General features: G+C 42.4%; 2 protein-coding genes across 4 annotated transcripts; one reads left to right on the top strand and one right to left on the bottom strand.

Annotated features, from left to right (window-relative positions):
* Positions 1 to 314: 314 nt before the first annotated feature.
* Positions 315 to 18,547, bottom strand: spats2 (spermatogenesis associated serine rich 2). Its single transcript, XM_088407505.1, has 13 exons — positions 18,379 to 18,547; positions 13,504 to 13,772; positions 13,032 to 13,111; positions 9,060 to 9,168; positions 8,568 to 8,617; positions 7,633 to 7,855; positions 6,294 to 6,446; positions 5,931 to 6,066; positions 4,957 to 5,015; positions 4,124 to 4,233; positions 3,951 to 4,053; positions 3,188 to 3,333; positions 315 to 2,555 (listed from the first exon to the last, which is right to left on the bottom strand). Exons 2-13 carry the CDS (start codon positions 13,523 to 13,525, stop codon positions 2,316 to 2,318), a joined length of 1,431 nt encoding a protein of 476 aa, XP_088263631.1. The 5' UTR covers positions 13,526 to 13,772; positions 18,379 to 18,547; the 3' UTR covers positions 315 to 2,315.
* Positions 17,825 to 21,543, top strand: pym1 (PYM homolog 1, exon junction complex associated factor). 3 transcript variants are annotated; one of them, XM_088407506.1, is made up of 4 exons: positions 19,523 to 19,866; positions 20,414 to 20,582; positions 20,668 to 20,761; positions 20,855 to 21,543. In XM_088407506.1, exons 2-4 carry the CDS (start codon positions 20,441 to 20,443, stop codon positions 21,357 to 21,359), a joined length of 741 nt encoding a protein of 246 aa, XP_088263632.1. In that variant the 5' UTR covers positions 19,523 to 19,866; positions 20,414 to 20,440; the 3' UTR covers positions 21,360 to 21,543. The 3 variants fall into 3 exon arrangements, with proteins under 3 accessions (XP_088263633.1, XP_088263632.1, XP_088263634.1); XM_088407507.1 differs by lacking the exons at positions 19,523 to 19,866; positions 20,414 to 20,582 and adding an exon at positions 17,825 to 17,924; XM_088407508.1 differs by lacking the exon at positions 20,414 to 20,582 and having other exon boundaries at positions 19,533 to 19,866.
* Positions 21,544 to 21,668: the final 125 nt, after the last annotated feature.

Below are 21,668 nucleotides of genomic sequence, written 5' to 3'. Positions count from 1 at the left end.
CCCGTGACACAGGAGAAGCACCCCCAAAACATGCTTCCGCCACGCTACAAATAACTGTCAGACCACAATACGTTTGAACATCAAAATTGGACCAATCATGGACTTGTATGTAAGCACAACATTGCAAGCGCAATTCGGTAATGTAAGTTGTAGCGACCGCAAGGGTTTGAAAATCACACTCAAAGGCGCTATGAATTCCTATTGCGCAATCACCCATACAGTGCCCAAAATATTCCAGTGCACGTCAAACCGAAAGTTTAGAAATGAAATAAAAATTGCTACAATTCAGTGATGATAATTTAGGGCCCACTCAGTCCATATTGCAAAGGGTTTATTTGTAATAAATGAAGTGTGCCATTGGATAAATGAAGGGACAGAGCGTGGGCGGGTGAGGCCAAGGTCTTTGGTCCATTTGTTGCTGCGTGGGTATGATTTGTTTTGTAGCAGGATCAATCAGTGGGAGAGACCAGAAGAAAAGGCACTTGAGTTTGCGACCGTCTCAGCAACTTAATGTCCATGATGCCTAATGCTAATATTCACATACAAAATGCCTACATGTATATACAGCGTACAAAATCCAAAAGAGGAAAAAACAAAAACATTTGGGCCACAACTATTTCTACAACCATCACCTCCGAAATAGACATCAGTTTTCAAGTTGTGATCGACCCAACAGCAAAAATAGCAACATCAGTTTGATACATGAGCATCTGCAAGAAGTTTGGAAAGCCTTGCACATTCCTAATCGCTAATTAGCTTAGATTGCTAAATGACGCTAACAGCTGCTAGCACCTTTAAAGCTCACAGAAAAAACACTTCAGTATATTACTTATTGTGCGTCCAAAATGTTGAAAGAAAAAAAAAAACAGGACTACGTAGCGAGAAATATCAACAGTGAACTTTGAAGGTGTTAGCGAGCTCATCATTTTTGTATGACATTAACCGAAAGCTTGCTGTGCTGCTTCATGATTTCACAAGGTCCAAAACCTATTTTACTGCAACTCTTATTGGACATATTGTTCAACTTTCAACCAATGTCATGTATACATTGAAAGAAAAAAATATCTTCAGGATATTAAAAGGAAACGAAATGCCGTTTAAACATTTAAACTTTGCGGTACTCCTTTTTGATACATGCTTCCACAATGAGGTATTTGACTTGTTTTCCTTCTTGTTTTGCTGACAACTCAAAGTAAGAATCTTTACTCACACAGTACAAAAACAAGAGTAGGCATAAAAAAGGGCATATCTTACATTTACACTTCATTCATTTATGTGGAAATGATCTCAATCACATTTTCTGCTAAGGCAAAAAAAAAAAAAAAAAAGGTGTCCCACAACAGGCGATAACACAACACACCGCGCGAGGAAAACGTCAATCTACACAGCCATAAAAAAGAAATTGAAAATATGCCCTCATTTACAAAACAACTCTCAACTCAGGAGAGGGCACCGCCTAGGCGGGCCATGTCAACTCGCAATGCTTAGTGACTCAAGCACAGATCATTTGTACTGTGGGAGATGATCTCATTTATTTACAAAAAAATGTGAACCCTTCCACTAGGGACTGAGCCCTCGAGCAAAATAGCAAAAAAAAAAAAAAAAAAGAGAAAATAAATGTTCCAGTAAATACCCCACCCCCACATAATAAGCTTGCCTCCTATAGCTTGGCCTGGCTACAAAAAGAAAAAGGAATAACTGGGGCGAGGATCAAAATAAATGTTGAGCCTTTTAATATGGCAGGGGTTACTAATTTCTCTTTGCCCATTCGGTCTTACAGTGACCTCTAGCGACTGTCAAAGTAATTAACTGCAATTCTAGTGAATAGCGGAAAGTACAGCTAACCTGCCCGATAAATGCACAGATATCAGTGTTCAGGAAGAAAAAAAAAAAAAAAAGGCCAAGGCCAAACAAAGTTTTCAGTAAGTTCGATATGCTTATTTCAGCATGTATATACTTTTTGAATGCGCAGTTCGTCCAGCAAATTCAGCAACAAACCACTTTGGTGGGCTACTAGCGAGCAGAAGCGAAAATGCTTGATCTCCCCGGTTTGTAAAATTTCAGGATCGGAGTCGTATGTTTACTTTAAAAATGTGTCGCTCATTGAAAAGCCGCTCACGGGTGTGAACCGGAGACGGCCACGGCAAAGCTCACATACACTACTCGGGCCACGATGCGCGAGCGCCGGCCGTTGGGTTTTGAAGGAGCGACGCGTCGGTGTAATGAGACGGATGGGAAATATGTAAACTTGTTTTCGGGGTGGGACCGGAGGCCGATGAGCAACGGGGCTCGGAGCGAGCGGAGGGCTTCCGACGTCAAGGGCAGGGCATCCGCGGAGGCCTCTGAGGAAGACCGTTGTGAGAAGCCCGGTTTGGGTTGGACGCCGAGGAGGAGGATGAGGCGGCGGGGCGGGATGCGCCCCGGGGGCCGTTGGGCGGGCCGCCCTCGCCGCGGCGGCGGCAATCGGGGCGTCCCGAGTATCGGTCGTGGTTGGAGCCGCCGCCGTAGCGTTGGCCGCCCTGTCCCTGGAACACGCGCCGGTTGCCTTGGAAGATCTGAGGACGACGGCGCTAGTCAGACGCAGTGTGCTCAAAGCTACCATATCTACTTAAGGGGGCCGCGTTTGACTTTGAAAGCGGACAGACGGCGCCTCTCTAGACCCTATTGCATTTTCCGTCGTTCCGGTACAACAACGGAAACGATCACCGTTGAGAGGCTGAAATTGGAGGATATGAACAAAGGCTTTAAACCATCGCTCAGTTATGAAAATAGCTGTCATTGATTGGTTGCCAGTTAATCATTGAATTTTCACAGCTGTAACTGAGGAGATGGTGACATATATATACACACACAATGACAACTTTGCCGAGCATCTTTCTTTTGACCACACCTAACCTTCGGTTGTGCCGTGGGAATTTTCCCACCGCTACAGTTGACTGTATAGGGGCCGCATGGACATGAAGCGCAAAGTCGTCAAGTTGGACTTTGTTTTCATCAACCCCCGCGATCGTTCATTTATCTTTCTCGTGCGTAACGAGGCACGGCAAAGAAGTGGTTCCACTCACGTGCTGGTGGCTGACTTCGTACCGCATAATTCTAAGTCTTTGCGCAATGTTCTTTGAAACAAATCTCTCAATTCATTTTCCGGAGTCTTTCAAGAACCGAGTAGTACTTTTCAGAAGCTCACCTGTTTGGCCGGCGGGGGTCGGAACTGGCCGGGGGGACTTTGGGTCTGAGTAGGGGGAGGCGTTTCCACAACGCTCGGGCTGGTCACCGAGGAGGACGTGGAGCTGCAACGGGACCGATCCGAGTAACCCGTTCGAGGGTGGTACACTGGCAAAACAAACGAGGAGAGCTTTCAATTCAGTTCAACAAAACGCCCACGTCTGTATGAAAATTTCCCATGTAAGCAAGCTTCCTTGCACATTCCGAAAGTTCAACGCAGGACTATGTCCCTAATGAGAATAAGCGCCATAAAAAAAAAAAAAATCCATTGCTTTACTTTTTTTTTTTTAATGCCAATCATGTTGGGCTCAAAAGTTTATAATTAATCTGACTGGATGGCGGCTGGAGAAGGCTGTTCATTTAGGAAGCATACAGTAACCCTCCTAAAAGAACAAAATACCTCCCGCCCCGGCTTCTTTTTTAATTTTTAAATGATTCTAAATTTCCAAAAGTTGCGAATAAACGCTTACCAACCAACAGTATAATATAATCATAGGTTTCATTATCATTAAATGATATTACATGGGGGGGTGGCACTCCTCCAGAGGTCGCCATGTCATCTTATAACTACGGACAGCCGGAGGAGAAGCGTGTCTTGCTGCATTTAACGTAAAGCTCCTAAAACTTCCACGTGCGCATGCGAAAAATTACGCCCTTTGAAGCAAAACGCATAAAAAAAAAAAATAAAAAAAAAAAACGTTCAAAATAGACTATTAGCTTTTTACCAGATCCAAATTGCATGATGCTCGTCTTCAGCGGTTCCAGATCGAATGTAAATCTGACAGCTTTGCCGAGGTCCTCGTCGTATTTGCGCTCACTCACAAAGTGCTGCGAAGGAGGGGCGGACAGAGACCGGTCAGGGCATAACGGCGTCAACGTTGGCGAGCCGGTGACGCACCTTGATGTCGGCCCGCAGCTCAGTCAGCTGCTCTTCGGACATGGCGCCCGACTGGTCCGTCAGCCTGCGGAGCTCTTCGGCCCTCTTCTGCCGGGCGTTTAAAATAACCACTGAAACAACAAAAGCAACGTATGCTATTTGAAGAGAAAGCTGTACATGTCAACGGAACGTTTGACTTGGCCTGTACATTGAAAATTGTCTTCGAACGCACCGAAATTTCGACATTTGTTCAGCTATTTAAATGAGCAGAACTTCTGGAAATTTTGACCCAACTTGGGCTTTTAGGTGTTTTCAAATTTGGAAATATTGTCAATTTTGGACATCTTGAAAACCTGATGTTTTATCATGCATTTCCTCTCCCTGTCAAAAAGTGACCTTGCGACCGGAACTCCACGCCAAAAAATTAAAATGGTCCAGCAGTTTTCCCAAACAATTCCTGGGGATTGAACAGCGAAAAATAGGAAAGCCAAAAGGGTAAAATTGCTTTTTGCTTCCTTTTCTAGTCACGTCTGCACATTTTCTCACACTTGCTTGCATAAAAGACAGTGGCGAGACTCCGCTGACACCCGACACCATTCAGTTTTTCCGGGAATAATCATCGCTCAAACGCCAGCGTGGGGCACAATGGCCTTCTTGTACCAATGTCTTATTTAGACATTTTTGACTTATTTATATTCCTACTTTGCATACTGGAATACCGTAGATGTACGTAGTTGGACTTGCTCTTCCACAACAATACTTTTGACAGGCTTTGCGGAAACGTGTCAAGCCAGATGTTCAGCTCCTCGCCGAGAGCTGCAATCACCCTGAGACTTCTCATAGACGGAACTTACTAGCCTCTGCTTTCACTTTGTCCATTTCAGCCAGCAGTGTGACTTCTCTGTCCATTAAACTGCAAAAGAAGAGGGAATGAGGGAATGAAAGGGCTCAATTGTCTTCAATCAGATTACGGACACAAATTCCAGAAACATGACTCAAGACACAGCTGCACGCGGTTCAAATAATAATAATGAAAGGTTCTGTGGAAATAGACGAGTCGAGTCTGCTGCAAGTCGCTGGCAATAAGGTGACGGGGAACGGCCTTGAATTCATGGTTGCCGTTAAAGCAGTTGATCTGCTGCCTTTTCTTGGTATGCCGACAGAAGAACTAAACTAATCTAATCTAGACTAACCGTGCTGTTGTACTGGTCACCTGGCTTCATTCAACCTTTTCTAAAGACTCAGTGAAGTGAATTCAGAGATGTGTTTTGAAGATAATCGCAGGAAAACCTACGCAGAGAACGAAAAGTGTGTTCTAAAAACATGCATGTGTACTGGACACACTAAATTGGCCTTAGGCTGCGTGAATCTTGTTTGTCCCGGTGTGCCATGCAATTGGCTAGCAACTAGTTCAGGGTGACCACCGCCTACTGCCTGAAGTCAGCTGGGATAGGCACCAGCAAGCCTGTGACCCTTGTGGGGAAAAGTAGTCAAAATGATGGATAGCTGGATGGCTGGATGGATGGAATGTGTAGCACTAGATTGCGGATACAGTATGAAACTGCTTTTCTCCATTTCTGTTTACCTGATTTTTAAATTACATTCAAAAATCTAAAATGAAAGTTAGGCTTGACAGCATAGCATGGTCACTTTCTTTGGCGCCAACAACAGTATTTTGTAATAGATTTTTATTTTCCATTCATTAGTAAATGGCTTCCGAGAGCCGACATTCGCTTCTGTGTCAAATTGTGGAGAAATGCATTTGTGCATCTTCGGAGACAACAAAGGTTTGAGAGGCTTCGCTCAGGCTAAGAAAACATGTACGCGCCTGGTCTGGAGCTCCGCAAAAGTCTCTTTCATCCTCTTGAGGGATGACTCCATCTCATCCTTCACCAGCATCCTGTAGCGAGTCAGAGAAGCGGCGCATCGCTGAAGGTCCTTCACAGAGCGGTCAATGTTGGGAGCTGAGGGGACACGTTCCAGTTGTCAAAAGATGGCATAAAAGGCCCAAATGTCACACACATGTGCGCGTTGCTCTCCGATGAGTCTACCTTTAAGATCACGTGAGCAGTGTTTCACTATTCACTCAAGGTGAATTTCATTCCGTTGCTACTTACCACCACCCCAGGATCATGCATCTCAACAGACTTAACAGTGGCAGCAGAGTTTAGCAGTGAGTCGCAAAGCTTACCAATCTTTTTGGTTGCTGACAACCGTTGCTGACTTTGTGCATCAGAGAGTGCCAAGGGAGAGTTGTGACGTTGGGAATCTCGTGCCTTGTGGCCTCTGGGCCCCTGGAGAGAACTCAGCGCCAGCTGAAAGGGCGCACTCTCTGCTTCTGCACCTATGAGTGGGCCGCACACCACAGCTTTTTATTCCACCGGAGACCTACAAGCGATGATGCGTAAACATTTGCTAATGAGGACGTACTCTCACAAGGCAGAATGTGCTCTTCGTGGGCCCAACTAATACCAAACTGTATCATGTGAAATGTTTGGTTAATAATAAAAAAATATATATAACACTAAAACCAAGTTATTTTTAGTCTCTTACAAGGTACGTCTTTATGCTTAAGATCAAAGCATTTACTTCTCTGACACACTTGGCAGAGCCCGGCATGATTGGCCACGGACCCCACCCGAAATTACAGTGAAACTTTGGTTTTTGCTATCGTAGTAATCAGTTGCAAAATGTCTGACTAAATCCAAATTGGATGAAATCCCAAGCAATCGTTCCCATAGGAAATACTGTAACGCAAGGCCAAAATCCGTTCTAGACACCTAAACATGTAATATTCATAGATACTGACTATAAAACATGGAATAAAATTAATTACTAATAAAACAAATAAATACAAATTAAACATCTCTTTTATCTTCTATTGACGTCATACTGATATTGGATCCAAAGCAAGCCATGGTCACGATGATCCTTGTGTGTTAGCATGATCCATTGGTATAGTTCAAAGTGCATACTGCAGCTCAGCAATAGATTGCGTAATTTAGTATTGTATGATTGGAAGCTCTGTTTGGGGATATACACATTTCTGATGCATAAAATAAAATACATAAATAAATAAATCACTGAAGGTTTTAAAAACGGTGGCATACCTAACCAAGGATTCTACTATACTGCAATGAGTTTCTCCCTTGAAAATGATCAATAAACACTCCCATTGAAAATAAAATTAATCCCTCAAATACTCGATTCCTAAGATTAAGGCAGTGGTTCTGGACCCGAATTCGACCAAACCCTTAGGGTTCGGCGAGTCTGTCTGAAGTGGTTAGGTGGCGCCCTGAAACTGATGGGACTACAAACTCCATCTATTCAGCAGAGCTGTGTTGTATGGTGACATGACAATGACATTCCTGTATAAAAAGCAGCCCGTGCAATAGGCGCTCACGCCAAGGGGGTGAAAAGGGCGGACGAGTCACACACAAATATTGCACACTTCAAGTAGCCTAGTGTGAGTACGCCCCTAAAACATATAAACGCAACAGGAACAATATACAAGCCCTCTCTGTGTTTACCAGCGATTTCAGATGTAGTTAGCTCAGAGTCCAGCTCCGACGCGTCCAGGGAAGCCGAGTCTAAATGTTCGCTCAGGGAGTCAAGCGACTCCCCTTCTACCAACGATCCGTTGGGGTGGAAACCGTTGGTCGTGTTTTTGCCCTCCTCGTGTGGCGCAGCTTCTGGCGGGACTGGTTCTGCTGAAGCCTCTGGCTGGGGCTTGGGCTTTTTTTTCTTATTAGGCTGCAGGTTAAGACATCATTGTCGGAGTGTCCAAGTATCAACAAGACAGGAGAAATGTGAAATGCACAGGACTTATTAAAAGTGTACAGTTAAAAAAAATACATCATTTTAAATAATACATATATATTGTATTACTTAAGACTTTGATATTTTATATATAATTTATGGATGGTATCAACCAAACAGCTGCCTTTCCCCTGCCCCCTCCCCCCAGAAAAGGAACACTCATCTTAAAAAAAAAAAAAAAAAAAAAGCCAGGTCACTCTTTTCTTTCCATCAGGTAAAACTAGTCCAATGCCTCTGTATATTTTGTTGCCTTATATAGTATATAAACACATACTTGGATCACAATCGGCTACATGTCATTTATTTATGCTACTGTACCTTCCAAATTGTTGCAGGCTTTAACAAGCGCAGTACTTCTTGGTGTGGAAAACAAGTAGTAAATGTTAACCATCAGGTTTTGAAGACTTTTGTGTGTAAACGCCCCCCTCCCAAAACATTGAAGATAAAAAAAAATAAAAAAAATAAAAATAGAACTTTTATACGTGTCAATTACTCATGTACTTCCACAATTCACTGACCACCCGGGTCCCCTGTGAATTGTGGGCTGAAATGAGGGTGGAGAAGGGGGTCGACTACTGTATCAGCAACTCCAAAGATGATTCACTAACAATTTTTTAAGGTGATTATTAGAGTGAGGTGTGCCTACCTTCTTTTTGCCAGTCACACTCCACTCCTTCAGGATCTCTGTTGCACTACCTACAAAAGGGTGTGACGCAAAAAAAGCTAAGTACTTCATGCATAGTCCGAAAACTGAATAGTTGTCAAGACGTTACTTAAAAAACACACACACACACACACACACACACAGACACACACACACACACACACACAAAGGAATCTTACGCACTAAAAGGAGGAGTTTCTTTTTCATAATATAGACCCAATGTGCGTCAGACACTTAGTGCACACATACCAATCCAAGTGCCACTATGATGACAGCTCGGCACTAGCGCGTCACAATTTTCTTAGTTCCAGGCAGGAGGAATTGCATTAAACTAACATTTCAAACACCACGAGATGTGGCTGCTGTCGTATGTGACGTACATGACTGCTGCCTTGAAGGCTTATCGGAACCAAACACTCGCCATTAAATGTTTTATAGGAAAGCTTTCTCGGTCAACTATGAATGGCCTCATACCTTCTAAGAATGCTTGAACAGCCTTGTCAACGCAGTTTTCAAAATGCTGCAATACCAGAATAATCTCATTGTTGCTTTTGTTGGGAACAACTGCCCTGACGGCACTGATCTGCAACACAAGAAAAAAAGGATCATACATGTGAAACAAATCATGTGGACCAGATTTATAAGATTAGAACGATAAAGTGGAACATCAAAACTAGAGGGTAGTGTAGCTCTACACCCCCCCGCCCCCCTAATTTTACAGCAATCAAAAGCGACTTAACTGTCGCACAGCATACAGGGTGCGACTAGTTGTATTTCGCCCCTCCAGACTGGCAGAAGGCAGTGCTGAAAGCACAGAATAAGCCTTTGCGCAAGAGCAGGATGAGAATACATACCAGCAAAACGTCAATCGTGTCACCAGGTGACCATATAAAAGGTTGAAGTGTCCTTCAATGCTTTCTCACACACTGGTTTGCATGTCTTATAAGTTTCGCGCTTTAACTGCCCCCCCCTCAATTGCTGGTAGCCCATTGACTTCCTCTGCATGAAGTCTTTCAGTGGCCATGGGCGATTTGAAAATTGTCAAAAACATTTTTTATGGAAGATGGCTGACACCCTTCACTAATGCTGACCTAATATGACCCAAATGAGCACTGTAGTGATAAAAGTGACCATTGGATGACAGTATTTCCACACTTACAACACATATATTACCTATATACAGGTAATTCTAACGATGGAATGGAAATTAATCTTACATGATACTACCCATATTTACATAGACAAATTACACAATATTCTGTCAGCCTTGCGAGTGAAAATGTTAACTACACTGGCCGTCCAGAGGTTTCCTTTTCCGATCACGCTTGGCATTAAAAGAGTTGAACTTGGTGTGAGCAGAATGCCTTTGTTGGTGTTACTGTCTGACGTGTGACGTTTCACCATAACGTTGAAGCTTGTCTTTGACTTGCCCGTGAAGCGGCCGCGGTTGTTTTGTGTTGCCTGCTTGCTTTTTCCCAGTTTTGTTTGAGCCTACGCTGACTCCTAGCGTGATCGTTCGATCCTTGGGACACGTGCCAGGTCGTGCTCTTTGCATCGGCCCGTATGGTGTGCATCTACGTTACACGCGCGCTTTCTGCTCTGTGTTCCATTCCTGTCTCTGGCTCGTAGCAAATGCGTATCGAACATGCTCTCGCCTCTGTGTTCCATTCCCTTTCTCTGCCCATATCTGCTGCATGGCTGGGGGATTTTTTCATTGGCTCTTTAGTCTCAAGCCCTTTCTCAAATGGAGGGGTATAAACTGTGCTCCAGTCGAGGTGGACGCACGGGGTGGCCTCTTTTTACGATGCCGTAACTCGACACACGAAAACACACGGATGATGTGACGGGGGTTGCTTGATTCTATTCTGGCTCAGTCCATTCCGTCACCTATTGAGGTGGCAGGGACCTCGTCCCCTGTTCACGGGAGAGGTGCTGAACACTGTTGCTGCTATTTCTGGTCCTCCTCGTTATACCTGCAGTGTCCCGCTACGGGGCCACTAGTTCCCTTCAGATCCCCAGGAGATATCTGTTGTGGACACACACTTTCACTCTATTCCCCGCATGCCTTAAAGTGGCATTGTGTGAGATTCAGAGCGTTTTTCATTAAAAATTATTTTTTTTTATTTTTGAAATTTCAAAAACTTGCAAATAAATGGGTTCTTAATAAACAACAGTATGTTTTAAATATAATCATGGGTCTATTTCTCATTAAATTACATGGGGCTGGCCATGTCTGTTATAGCTACGGACTGCAAGAGGAAGAGTGTTTGTTGCTGCATTTACCACAATGCCCTTACACATTACTTCCTGGGAGTACGTATGTGTAAATGTTCGCATGCGCCTAAGAGAGCTTTAGGGGCATTACAGTAAATGTTGCAATAAACACTCCTCCTCCTGCTGTTCTGGTGCTGAGTAAGGGCTTTGACTCGCTTTAATTTTCCTGCACCCCCTCTAACTCTTGTATTAATTTTTTTGGTGTGACATTTTTTGGACTTTGCAACTTTTTTGTGTTTCATCAAGGATAAAGCATTGAAGAAAAAAAAAACACTACAGAGCTCAAATTTCTGTTGGAATGTTAAGAGGCTAAAATTCAAAACGGCACCAAGATCTAGTCTCTAACAGTTTCAGATTGGCGCTCAGTAAATGATACCCTGGAATGTGGATAAGTGAATAAATGAATGAGTTAACAAATAAATAAACTGCCGAGTGATTGTTGTGTCAGCATCAACAATTCTTGGTCCACTGATTGAAATTGGGGCTGTTAGTGGAGCAGTGGATAGCACGTCCACCTCACAGTTAAAAGGACCTGACTTGAAATCCACCTGGCTCTGGCCATCCTCTGTGAAGTTTGTATGCTCTCCCCGAGCTCGTGTGGATTCTCTCCGGGCACTCCGGCTTCCTCCCACACTCCAAAAACATGCATGGCAGGTGTATTGGACATACTAAATTGTCCTTAGGTGTGTTTGTGTGCATAAATGCTTGTTCGTCTCTGTGACCTGTGATTGGCTGGCAACCAGTTCAGGGTGTTCCCTGCCTACTGCGCGAAGCTAGCTGGGATAGGCACCAGCAAGCCTGCGACCCTTGTGAGGATAAGCGGCTCTAGATAATGGATGGATGATTGATGGATGATGGATGGATGACTGAAAATTAATGTTATTGAACGCGGATGTTTCCAGCTTGTACACTCGTCTGTAAAAGTCTATTTAATTTTTTTTAAATGTAATATATATATATATATATAATACATTTTAAAAATGTTAAATAAAGTTTTACACACACACACACACACACACAGCATAGTTAGTTTTGCTATTAGCATAATTCTGCTATTATTGTCCAAATATGCTAAGTGAAAAAACATTTGCTTAGCGGTTTTTTAAATCTCGATATGTATAAATAGGTCTGATGTCACTGAATATTTTGAGCAGTTGAAAGTAAAAGACAAAATCACAAGTGCTTTTGTGATGACACCTCAAAAGCAGAGCCATTTTTTGCAAGGGCAGTCTGGTGTCATTGTTGAGCTACTAACAGCTGCCATCTTCAACTAAATAGATTCTACTTACTATGAAGGCAGCAGAAATACTATACCAGGCTCCAAAGTGATTGGGAGCTGCTATAGAGAAAAGCTACTTTTAAAGCTTGCACAACCACATCAGTTATTTTGTTTTGTTCGTTAGCCAGTGCAACGTTGTATTTAAAATCGCGGCTGTGTCTGCTTTTGGGCTTCAGGGAAAATGCAAGAAGACTGCTTTCAAAAAGGACGATTGAATTTCCTCCATTGTTCATTTGAGTGTGTCATGCAGCTGGCTCACTGCTTAACTGTCCAGAAAGGGCTGCATGATGACGTAATGGCAGAGTGCGCCTCCGACGAGGTATGGAAGCGGACATTAAAAAAAAAAATTGACAGAAGAGGACTTTTTTTAGTTTCAATATCAATATAGTGCTGTTAAAGATCAATTTAAATCGTAGTAAATCAGAATCCCCGATGTTTTAAATTGGCTTAATTTGTTGTAAATGAGAATCCCCATTCTTATGTCAATCAAGTTTTTGACACACCCTTATAAAAAACGTTGGGCGCACGTTGATTTGAAAGTATGCGTCCCCGTCAAAAATTAAGCGTCTTGGACACAGGCTAACGAGGGCACTGCATATTATAGCGTGTAAACGCACACAGGCACAAAGAGCGTTATCTCTTGCTACATGCCCTGCGAACTGACTAAATCAAAACTAGTCTGGTCATAATGATCATGCTTATGGCATAATGACAACACTTGAGATGCATTTCCATAAACCACTTACCAAAGCCAACTTCTGTCATGTTAAGTGAGGTGTACAACATTAAGCAAACAATATTTTCAAGGTCTTTGAAAGTACAAATGGTATGAAAGAATGTGGGTGTTCAAAACAATCGCCTCAGGCATTTCTCATGTACACAACAAATCATACCTTTTCCTTCATCCTCTCAGGCGGTCCTCCCTGGGACATGACCATTTTTGACCGTGTGTCAAACACCACCCCTGAAGTGTCTGAAATGAGGAAAAATAAATTCATAAATACAAGAACAGCTTTCAAAATGAGGGGGGATATCGTTTTCACATCGATTCGTTAAAAAAAATTAATTACATTAAATAATTCCAAAAGATGTCTAGTCATTTGCTACAAGGGATTGTTGGTCTCAAACAAAAAGAAGAGTCTTCGAACATATTTAAATGTAGAAGAAAAGTGGTCACAGCTGAATAGAACAGTGAGCGGGAAGTCCAAAGTCTAACAGATCATTTGGTGATAGGAAAAGAGGTTAAAGTGACAATAAACACTCAGACGCTGCCAGGTCACTCGACTTGTTACGTTACGCCCAAAGCCCCAACCTCAAAATACATGTCGGCCTTGCGTGTGCATGTTCATCCCAGAACACACTCACCCTTTTGATTCTTCTTTGCCATGTTATAAACCACAAATTGACAGACGGTTGCACAATGATGATACAGCAACTTGCTCAAGATGAGGACTCTGAAGAGCTCGCTCTTTTGTTCAAGTGAAGGATCCGAAAGGCTGAACAGATTCTTCCCCCCCCCCTTTTTCCAGAGTTTGCGCAGTGATGGAGGAAGTTGTCAAGGCTTAAGACTTGGTAAGAGGGTTTGAAGGAGGAGAGTCAGACCCAACCCAAACTTCCTGGTGCACCACACTAATCTGTGAGGGAAAATAAGAGGGAAAAGTTAATTGTCATTCATTTGGCTGCTTTTGTCTATTTCAAAGCAGAAATAGTGATGGTGGGAGTGCTACAGTGTCAGTGTAGGGCGGAAACGAGTCAGAGTGATTCAATGAGCCCTGTTAAAGAAAAAAATCTGTTTTTTTTTTTTCTTGCCGCACGATACCCCCTTATTCGTGCAAATGTCATAAGCGTAAGTCAAGCCAATTGCAGTAACAGTTGTCAATGCTTTGCATTACAGTAAAACACATTTGGTAAATATGGTGAGAAAACCAAGTTCAAAATGAACCTTACTTTCCCAAATATATGGTGAATTGGAGATCAATGGACTGAGACAGTTTTATTTTTTAAGTTGTTTCCGGCAACATGTTGTGACGAATGCCTCACTTGACTCGTTTTTGTATTGCTGATTTTTGGTCAGCATTGTCAAACTGATGCTCCCTGAAATCTTGACATGGATAGTGCAACGTTGTTCTAAATTGAAGTTCAATCACAATTAAGGGTGCAAAAAAAAACTTGTTGAACGGTGACATTGCATTGTACGATGTCTGTTGCGAGCACTTCACAGTGGCTTTGTCATTAGCAGCGCAATCTAGCATAAATTAGCCGCGAGCTCACAGCACCTGACTGCGCAAAGAGAAGTCAGATTACTGACAACCTGAGACAGTTGTCATTTCTACTGTTCACTTTTTAACAAACCAAGCTGACCAAAATGTGCTGGGCGAGAGATTTGTCTAAATATAAAAGCAGTGTGTTGCTAAGTACAGTTTAAATTTGAGTTAAAAAAAAAATAAAGTTGACAATCCAAAAAAATTCTTTTTTTTTAGTTGGTCATTCGTATTTATGTGGAAGTCATATTTTGTCTTCTGTGTTCAAAATTGTTTTGCACCAAGCAAAAAAACTTAATGAATAATAAAAATAATAATGTTTATTATTATCCGAATACAGTGGGCCCCCGGTTTACGAACCCCGTTTTACGTATTGTTCATCTTACGACGTGGACCGTAGCGTTTTTTTGTCCCCCTCTTACGCACAAACCTTTCGTCTGACGAACCATCCAAAATGCCGGTCAGTGTGTCCACACTATTTTTTCGCTTTGCTACATCAACAAAAATAACTTTTCTCGCATGTCACGGAAATGCAGATATGCTATTGGTCTATTAAGGTCACAGTCACTGTCTCAGTCACGGAGATGCGGATATGCTATTGGCCGGCGTCACGTCAATCACAGAAATGCCGATATGCTATTGGCCGAATGCCCTCATCTAGCTTGATGGCATGAGCCGGTCGGTGTGTTGTGAAGACTTCGCAAACTTTATCTGTTAGACATGGCTTCTAAAATTGCAAGTGGCAGTAAAGAAAGAAGTAAGAGGATAATGACAATAGAAACGAAGCAGGAGATAATAAAAAAAAGAAAGAAGGCACACGCATAGTTAACCTTGCTGTTGAGTATGGCCGTAACCGCTCAGCAATCGGTACAATTCTCAATAACAAGGAAGCTATGAAAGCAAGCAAGTATTCTAAGGGCAAGACTTTCCTTGTCAGGGGACGCACCTCGGTCAACAACAAAATGGAGAGGCTTCTTCTAATACGGATTAAAGAGAAGGAAATCACCGGTGATATGTTCTCGTTTGAGAAAAGTTCTAGTTTAAGAAAATAAATACATTCTGCGGGTTGGTCTCTGCTCCCCTCCGCCTCCACCCAGCTCAAGTCATGTCGCCCCAAAGGTAAATGTCATTTTTCCTTTGTATATTTATGTTATTAAATTTAACTGTACAGTAGATTATGTTACTAAATTTTGATATGTATAGAAAGTTGTGATGTTTTTACCTAAGGTTTTTGCACGCGTTGCACACATTCACTAATTGACATAGGTTTGGATTTCCCGTCATACGGCCAATTTGAGTTACGAGCCTAGCCGCTGAACGGATTAAGTTCGTAACACGGGGGCCCACTGTATTGATTTTCTAGTCAGAATTTCTGTAGGATATCTAAACACCAAATTTATTCCAATAGCTGCCACCCTGTATCAGCGATTCTTCAACTTTACGGGTCCCGGGACCGCCTATATGGGATAGTTTCGCTCTCACACTAACAATATGCTGCAAAAAGAAGCACTCAGCTACAAACCCCGAGTCAGTATTGCCCACTTCCGTTCTGACGGCTCCAATGATTATTATTCCAAAAAGCAACTTTACGGAATCACCTTCACTGTTTTCTGGATGTGCGCAGAAAAGAAAATATACATGTTAAAGTCTAAAAAGGCAAAGATAGAATTCATTCAATTGTTACTTCATGTTCTGGAAAATATTTTAAGAATTCCCCGGACTTGTGAGACATTCGTCATGTAAGAATCTCAATGTCAAGTCAAACTAGAAATGACAAGTGTTTGTTTTGGAGCACTTTCAAGGTTGTTTCAGAGATGTACTGTACTTTAAAATAACTCAAAAGGAGGGAGAAACTTTATAGCTGAACCATACAGTAGCCAGTGGCATTCTGTAATGAATTACGAAATAAATTACAAATACTTTGTCAATGCCACCCACCCAAGAAGTAGTATCTGTACTTGCAATTGGGTAAAAACGGTCTAGAAACAAGAACTACAACTGCATTTTTCATCTTTCTTGCCCTGTTGGGTTTACTGAGGCCTGTTCCAACCACACCTGTGCGTCCGCATGTCAGTCATTGGTGTGATAGCTGCAGCCAAGTGTGCACACAAGTATGCAGCAAGAACATTACTTAAAGTTACAGATCTTTCAGATGAACTTACACAACAAACCTGAAATGCACTCTAATCTTGACAAGAAAATTACATTTGATCACAGTGTTGGAGCCCAAAAGCTTTTTGTGTATTTTAATTTGTTTATCTTAAGAGAGTTAAACAAACTGTCAGAAGACATGCCAATCTATTATGGTGGGTGGAACCATGGTTGCCATGGTTACATAAATACGTGCCGGTTGATGATTGCGCTCCGGTGCGACAGGGCAAGAGGCAAACAGTTTTCGACCGTACGTGGTCATTAAGGTAGATTTTCAGTTTGGTTTGTTACTCGAATTATTGTTTTATCAGTATATTGAAATCGAAATGTGCTGCCAATCAAATGAATCATAAGAATGTTGACGAAAATAAACGGATTGGCATATCCAATGCAATGCAAGAGACTATTGAAATTATTTGATCGACGCACACGTCCAACAAAACCTGACCCAGTTGCCCTGCTGTTCAGCCTATAGGCAAAGGCTGTACACACAGAATTTGGGGGCGTACTGTAGCCTCGAAGACCAGTAATGCATTGCTCATGTGCTGTTCTCGCAAAGAGTGTTGAAAGAGAAAATTGACTACAGCCCCACGAAAATTTCCCAGAAAGTAACTTCTTTACAATTCTGTAAAAAGTACACACTCGGTGGCCACTACTCCAAGAGAGGCTCTTGTTTGAAGCCTTACACAAGCGAGGAACTGTTATTCAACTCTTGGGTGGTTATCATGATATGAAAATGTGAACTGCTAAACCAAGCTAGCTGTTTCAATGCTATTTCTAAATGAACCATGACATTCGTTGGTCAATTTATGGTCACCTGTTATAAATGTTTCCATTCTTTTCCTTGTTTGAAAACAACAAGATGAGAAAAGGGGCAAACACTGAATAGAATGTCAAGCCGAATATAAACGGCAGTGAATTTGAGGTTCATCCTGAGATTTCACCCAAAAGCCGATGATCCTAAACATTTTGCGAGTGCCACTCTTGAGTTTGTTGATCAAGTGGGTTGCTGCTGCTCTTGCTTGAGTAGTCAAGAGAGCAAGCAGGATTTGTGCTGCCTTGCTGCAGGATGGAGGAGGAGGGAGGTGTGGAATGTTGAGCTACTCTTAACTTTAAAATTGAACACATTTAAACACTCAGAGGCGAATGCAAGTCACTGGGCTTTTTGGACCGCATCAGGAGAGTGGCCTGGATGGAAAAGTGAAATTAGTAAAATAACTTGAACGCCACTATGATGACGTTCTTCAGACACATTTTTTTAACGCTAAGTAAGATCCCTGGGAATGCCATTTCCTTTCGTCTGGCAAATGAAGCTGTCCAAATTGCAAGTTGAACAGTGGAAATTCAACGTCTTGCAAGACAAGACAGATTCTAGTAGGTATTAAGTTGTAAAACGTAGCCGACACAATGCGCTTTCTCGCTTGTTTCACTGCCATCAGCGCAACTCCGGAGCTAAGCTTAGCTTGCTAGCCTTACCTAACTCTGTGCTAGCTTTGCACAGCTACGCGTTACCGACCTCAATTATTAGCCTCTGGCGTAACATTTGCACCACCACACCGGCGAGGCTCTGAAACACGAGCACGGTTTCTAGCACTACATTTTCCGCATCAAAGATGACCACCGGAATTCTGCTTTAAGTAGCTTGCTAATTGCTCACCATTGTAATGTTCTTTCGTTTTTGTTGTGTTTTATCTGTCCTATTAGCTAGCCGTCTATCCATTAGACATCGGGTTAAGGCGAAGAAGGCAATGCCTGTGTTTATACTATTATTGGTTGATTATTTTGATTCGGCTTGAGCATTTTATGTTAGTAGGCAAATAATAGTTACCGTGTACTTGATGTAAAAAGAAGGAAATCTTCGGGCACAAGTGAGCGCAGATTCCAAAAGCAGCCGACTTGTTGTGAGGTGAGCGTCAAGACAAGAGTGCTGCTGTGCAGCTCTGATGTGGTTGGCTTCAGGCTCTCCGAGGGTTGCCAGGTTGGAACTGCACAAACACGCCTTAATTACCTATTCAGGGTACACGGCAAAATTAGTTGACAAAGGCCGTTTAAAAAAATCGTCATCAAAATAGCACACGAGCGTCATTTTTTAACAAATTCTAGAAATAAATGGTTTTTTTTCCCCATGGTATTGTAATTTGAGTGTTGGGGCAGGGGCATTTGCTTGGATTACATTTACCTACACTTGGAAGAGGTCAATTCAATGGCCTGATTTTCTTTCCAAGAGATCAAACAATTCCGGATTAAATGTTCAGAAGACAGAATAGACCGCTACACTGGTGTGAACAGTATCGCAGTCATGTGCCCCCCAGTCCAATATTCATGTTGTTCACTCAGACAGCTGGCAGGAAGGCGCTTCGAAATCTCAAAATTCGCATGGAAGTGGCGTATTCAGTCACTGATGTAAATGCGCAGCTGTCTGACTTAGACAATTTATGTGGAAGCTGTGTTTACAAAGACTCCAAACAAAAATTAAAGAAATTCAAACCAAACTTGCATACGTGCGTGAAGAACACAACTTTCGTGTAGATAGAATGATCATTAACGTCACATGCTTATGATAATGGAAAATGTTTGTTTTCTCAGAAAACAACGTTACGGATTATATTATAAATGCTTGTATGTATTCATCATTTAACTTCAGAGGCAGGGTTCGATGATTTAAGGATGCAATTATAGCGTGGTCAACAACCTAGGAAAAACAGTCAAAATGTATGACTTGTCTTAGACGATGACGATTTGTGAGTGTGTTTTTTTTAATTATTACTATTTTGGAATAACGTAAGAGCGAGTGGTATCAAAGGTAAAATTGTGGTTATTTTGTGACGTATTGATAATATAGTTTCAATAGACAGTGTCACGTCACAACAGAGAACAATGATATGAAATACGACATACAAATAGAAGGGCCCTAATACTCGTGTTCAAATAAAATTAAACATTATTTCGTATTTATTGGGGTTTTCAAGATGAAGCAATGTACATCGTCTTTTGTTTACACCTGGCAACCATAAATCAGCGTCGTCACTTCCGTGGTTGGAGGAAAAGTCTGTTCGTTTTGTCAATGAGCACCTCCCGATTGTCAGGTCGTGATGCTTCTTTCACCACCTGCTCCGCTTTGCTCCTCGTTCTCTGTTCATCGCCCGATGTTGTCATGAAAGTGCTCACCTCGCGGACAACGTAATGAGTTTACGATTCTAACAATCTTGTCCTACCTTTTTCGGGACGAGGTGCGTGGCGTGGGGCTGGGGGTTACGTTTGGTTTGACTCACCGTCCTCTTCAAAATGGCAACCCCCTATGTTACAGATGAATCTGGTAAGACAGACCGGTGCATGTGGCACATTTCAGAATTAAAATATAACGAGCGAATTTCAGATCCTTGGCGGCTGCTGTCATGTCTGCTATTTTATTTTCAGCTGCCGGGTGTTCGACAGTTGCAACGCTGCTTTGTTTTTGTGCAAATGAATCCTTGTTGTTACGTAGAGCCTCGATGCTAGTTAGCACGATTCCTTCGCGCGTTCTCGAGCGCCCTTTAACCTCCCTTTTGTTTTGTTCTCGATCAAGCGAAACAGTTAAGTATGTTTTAGCAAGTCGGGAAAAGTACTTGAATTCCTCTTTACAGTGTACTGGAGAGAATCAGTGTTTTTCCTCGTTATTGCATCATGAAAGTCATTGTACATTTCGCGGTGCATTCTACAAGTCAAACAAATGTCACCAAAATGGATAGTTTGTTTGATGACTGTCATCTAGTTAAAGAGCAATATGTGGTCACTACATGTAGCCGGCATACGTAGTCTATGGTGGTCAGACCCACTGCTTCTTGTCTTTCATTTTCCTATTCTTGTCTTTCATTTTCTTAAAGTCCAAACTACTTAAATAAGAGTAATAAATGAACAGGAGCAGCATACATTCAAGCAACCTGTGCTGTGCATGGCTTCAATACCGAACATTACACAGTGCCAGCCGCATACGAGATGCATTAAAGAAGACGTGTTCCCTTTTCAAGTTCAAAAGGATACAAATTAAATCAAGTATTCCAGATTCTTTAAATACGCTAATGATGTACTGTGTGTGTTGTTGAAAGTTCACATCAATGTATTACTGTTTGTCGGTCAGGAAAATACATTGCTGCCACACAGCGACCAGATGGCACATGGAGAAAACCGCGGCGCGTGAAGGAAGGCTATGTTCCCCAAGAAGAGGTCCCAGTGTAAGTCAACCCTTTCACAATTGCTTCATGAGACGAGTTTTTGTTTTTTTAACTGTGCATATTTAATTTGCCTGAGTCCTTTTTGTGTTACAGATATGAAAACAAATATGTGAAATTCTTCAAAAGCAAACCAGGTCTTCCTCCAGGACTGAGTGCATCTGATGCCGAAACCCCAAAGCATCAACAACAGCAGCACAAGATCCCGGGATGTGCGGACGGCGATGCTGCCAGTCTCTCCAAGTCGGCCAAACGCAACCTGAAACGTAAAGAAAAGCGAAAACAGCAGCATCACCAGCACGAAACAGAGGAGAGTGTATCTGACATGGCGTCTCTCTCCAATGCTGTCGAGAATGTGACCATATCAACGTACGGACAGCACCCACACAAAGCCGCAATGGCCGAGGCAGCAGATGGTTCTCCTGCAGTAGAAAAAGCTAAAAAGATTAAGAATATGAGGAAAAAGCTGCGCCAAGTGGAGGAGCTGCAGCAGAAAGTGGACTCTGGGGAAATAAAGCAGCCGACACAAGATCAGTTGGAAAAGTTGGCCAGGGCCAAGTCTCTGCGAGATGAGTTAGAGCAGCTGGAAAGCCACTCGTGAGAACGGAAGGACTTTGTCAACTTGGTCGTCTGTGATTCCAGCCTACATTTTCACATCTTTATGATGAACATTAAGTTGCGACTCGTGCCAAGCACATAGCTGTGTGCGAACGTCAAGGCACCCCTTTAAAAACAGCATATTTTACATATTATAAAAATACAGTGTTTATTTTAGCGTTTCTTATATAAGGGGGGGGGGGGGGGGGGACAATATCAGGAAACATTAATACTTTTTTTTAGTTTTTAAACCAAAATAAATTACTCATCAAAAGCATCATTTGGGCCTTATTTGCAAAAGGCTTCCAGTTCT

This window comes from Hippichthys cyanospilos, chromosome 2, assembly GCF_059441005.1.
Source record: "Hippichthys cyanospilos isolate Australia breed blue-spotted pipefish chromosome 2, RoL_Hcya_1.0, whole genome shotgun sequence".
NCBI classification, from domain to species: Eukaryota; Metazoa; Chordata; class Actinopteri; order Syngnathiformes; family Syngnathidae; genus Hippichthys; species Hippichthys cyanospilos.
The sequence above is the reverse complement of the archived record's forward strand: the minus strand, read 5'-3'. Positions and strand labels throughout refer to the sequence as shown.

Bases quoted from the DNA above. Each gene is read 5' to 3' on its own strand.
- spats2 (XM_088407505.1), bottom strand. From the start codon at position 13,525: ATGGCAAAGAAGAATCAAAAGG. The intron at 7,856-8,567 runs GTAGGCACACCT...CTTAACCTGCAG, and splicing joins GTGTGACTGGCAAAAAGAAG to CCTAATAAGAAAAAAAAGCC. The intron at 2,556-3,187 runs GTGAGCTTCTGA...CGTCGTCCTCAG, and splicing joins GACCCCCGCCGGCCAAACAG to ATCTTCCAAGGCAACCGGCG.
- pym1 (XM_088407506.1), top strand. From the start codon at position 20,441: ATGAACAGGAGCAGCATACATTCAAGCAACCTGTGCTGTGCATGGCTT. The intron at 20,583-20,667 runs GTATTCCAGATT...TTTGTCGGTCAG, and splicing joins AAGGATACAAATTAAATCAA to GAAAATACATTGCTGCCACA. The intron at 20,762-20,854 runs GTAAGTCAACCC...TTTGTGTTACAG, and splicing joins CCCCAAGAAGAGGTCCCAGT to ATATGAAAACAAATATGTGA.